This window comes from Anoplophora glabripennis, unplaced genomic scaffold (genome assembly GCF_000390285.2).
Source record: "Anoplophora glabripennis isolate ALB-LARVAE unplaced genomic scaffold, Agla_2.0 scaffold5715, whole genome shotgun sequence".
NCBI lineage: Eukaryota > Metazoa > Arthropoda > Insecta > Coleoptera > Cerambycidae > Anoplophora > Anoplophora glabripennis.
Genome location: NW_019421788.1, coordinates 1 through 3,371, shown reverse-complemented (window position 1 = coordinate 3,371; position 3,371 = coordinate 1). Strand labels below are relative to the sequence as shown.

At 36.6% G+C, this 3,371-nt stretch overlaps 1 protein-coding gene across 1 annotated transcript; it reads right to left on the bottom strand.

Moving 5' to 3' along the window:
* Nucleotides 1–678: 678 nt before the first annotated feature.
* Nucleotides 679–3,300, bottom strand: LOC108916671 (anoctamin-10-like; the record flags this gene model as incomplete). Its single annotated transcript, XM_023457108.1, has 4 exons — nt 3,050–3,300; nt 2,111–2,325; nt 1,237–1,630; nt 679–773 (listed from the first exon to the last, which is right to left on the bottom strand). Coding segments are annotated over exons 1-4 (849 nt in total), but the record flags the coding sequence as incomplete, so codon positions are not given.
* Between the last annotated feature and the right edge of the window lie 71 nt (nt 3,301–3,371).

The window sequence follows — 3,371 nt, the reverse complement described above, 5'->3', positions numbered from 1 at the left end:
GCGAAGTTAACGTAAAAAATTCATAAAAGTAAAAAAACGGTTTTTTGTTAATAAAAAAACTTGAACTCCAATCGAAAAAAGTTAAATGAGAAAGGTGTAACTATTAAAAAAATCTGTAGATTCGTATTTTTACGATTTCTGATTACTATATTACTTTTCGAGATATGTATATCGAGAAAACCGTTAAAAATCGACTTTTTTTGTTTTTGCTGTATCTCTTGCAAATTAAGGTTTTGAGACTTGTTACTTACTGTAAATGTAGCCCTCGGCAAGCAAAAAAATTGCCTTTTTTTAAATAAAAAAAATATTAAAAATTTTTCGAGTTATATTGATTTTTCAAAAAAATAGTCATCTCTAAAATCGACTTAAGAGTCTTACTTTCTTGGTAAAAAAGAGTGATAATGATTTTATTCATTTCAAGTGTCCTAAAATGAAGATTTTGAAAATAAGAGCGCTTTTGAACTCTCGAATTCAGTGTTCGGAGCGGCCGAGTTGCGTTACCCCGCTACAGTTAGCTCGCGCCACGCTCGAATGCTTCGGTTTGACATACAATTAAAAATTTTTAAATTTTTTAATTTAAAAAAGGTAGTTTTTTGCTTGCCGAGGGCTACATTTTCAGCAAGTAACAAGTTTCAAGACCTTAATTTGCAAGAGATTTATAGAAGAAATAGTACTTACCTCAAGGAAAAGAATAACCGATACCATGTTGAAAGCGCAGAAGAATGGCACTGTTTCGGTGGACACTAGCAGCNACCGATTAGGTGCCAGTCTCTCTAGAGAAAATGTTTTAAATGGTTTAGATGAAATACTTATGCATCTTACAAAATGCTGAAACTTTCTGACATAGATTATTGTAAGGAATACTGAGTTAACCAGAGCAGATAGGCCTAGAAGTATCCGAATTCAGGAAACATTTAATTGTAAATAAATTTGGCCTGGAAGAACACAGCTTGTGTAGGTTCTGTAAGGAGGACACCATAGCTTAAGTATTGTGCAAACGTGAAGACCTATCTACTATCCGGAAGACAAAAACCGAAAGCTTGAAGCTGTATGAAGGAGTCACTGTCAAAGCTGTAGTGCCTAATTATAAATTACATGAGGAACTCTTATATTATGGAGGTTCACAATGAATCTATGATTGATTGCAGCGGAAAAACGTGGAGTGTCCAATCCACATATTTACAGTTTATAATCTAGGTATAAGAAATATCATTGATAAAAAACATATAGCCTTACCAAACGGCTGCTTTTTGAACACCGACATGTACCAGCTCCTCCCCAACTTTTTCAAGGTTTCGTCGTCGTGCAAGGGGAACATCTTGGTGACGATTTCGTACATCTGCAGCACCTGGAAGATAGACTGACCTTCGTAGAGGGTGTAGGTGGGATAGCCGGGTATATGGTCGTCCTCTGCAAGAGCCCTGATATTCTCCAATTCATGCCTCACGATGTTCTGCCTCTCCGCCATGGTGAGGAGGTCTTCCACGTGCATATCTTCCGGCAGGAAGTCTTCCAGTTGCGCCACGGTGAACTCCCGCATCTGACCGTTGCGGTCTTGCTTTATCAGCTCCATGTCCTCGGCTACTTCCAGGAACTTGATCTTGGAAGCTGACAGGTGGAGAACGTAGCCCTAGATTTGTTATAACGGTTAGTAAACTACAGTGGTGCAGTGGTTCTAGGTCAAATAGGCCATCGCAATGAATCACAAGAGTCATGACGTCGACTCCCTTGGAAGTCTTGTTAAACAGTCACTTCATATTGATGGAAAGAGTGGCAGTTCAAATTGAACTGGTAAGGTCAGCCAGTGTTGGATGCCAGAACATAGGCATTGATGGTATAAAAAAACTGTTTATCAGGGATTTGAGAGATGAAATGTTGAGGATGAACAAGATCAGGCTCAGAGAAACTACAGTAGACTGTCGATTGCAAAAGTACCACTAGCTAGAACATGAAATTGGTAAATAATTCAATTTGCTGAGGTTGCAACCCGAAACAGGAGTTCTTAAATACGAAGAAATGTCGACTAACAGACAGACATTTGGATTTTCTACAAAGAACAGCCCATCCAGAGGATAAGAAAAAATCTATAATTAGGTATTACAATACTTACATCCTCTGGGTTGCAAAGCTGCTTCATAACGATGAGTTCGCCACCACCATCACGTTTCTTGCCTCTAATCTTGTCTATGAGCCAAAGTAAAGTTTTCTCTGGGATATCTGAAGAAACCTGCAGGACAATGTAGGTAGGTGGGAGGACTGTCTCTTCGACATCAGACGACTCTTCCACGGTATCTCCGCTGTCCAGTTGTTGTTTGTTCATGTTTCCTAGGATTCAGAAAGAATATGTATACCCTTGAAGATAAAAAGTATAACCGGCCTTAATAGAAGACGTCAACAAACAAAGGTTAAGATTCATACATAAAATACTTGAAACAGATTTAGTTGCAGAAGTTTTTCCCGATAAGGCAGTGCACTAACTGCATAAACATAACATTAACCTTGACAAGCTATGGCTGTATATCATAAAACTGCTGATGCTCGTAATAACTTTATTAATTTATTGGAATAAGTAATTGTGTATACATGGCTTAAATCGTTTTACGTTGTGGGCATATTATTAAATTACATGATATCCTTGTCGGCCAAGGTTTCAAGCTGTTGCAATTCGTGTAAGTTTCCTGCTATCCACTTATTTATTGCAGCATTTAAATATTTGAACAAATAAAAGTGAAACACTTGCGTAGAAATTCCCAAACAACAATTAATTTTATTATAATCTACTGAGACAAGGTTTTTGTTGAGTTTATCGACAGTTGATGATTGAAAGTGAGTTTGACTGTTGCGGAATCAGATTTCACCTGCATTTGTTGTAACAACCAGTATGTATACACTGTTTATATATAATCTTGATATTTATAGAATGTAATAACCGTATTCAAGCTTAAATAGACCAGAACAAAATATCGAAATGTTTTAACATGGAAATGGTGGAATTAATCTTTATTGTTATTATTTTTTTTTAACATTTATCATTTCATATCAACCTTACCACGCAGAGCATCTAAAGTTTTGTGTATTCCCCATAGACTGTTTATAAACGGGTCGTCTTCGCCTTCCAAACAATTGAATTCCGTAGAAATAGAATCTGTTTCTTGCCTTATAGAACTTGAGGAATCTTCAGACTGACTGAGCATAGCTTGGTTAGCTGCAAACAACGTTAGTAAAGCGTTAGGAGTTAGCTAGAAATAATATTAAATTGTAAACAGCCTATAACAAGGTAGTGTTATGTACACAACGTATATCGATCGAATAGTTATTTATATTTTCATATATGGTAAACATATTTTGCGAAATAATCAGTATGTGTAAGC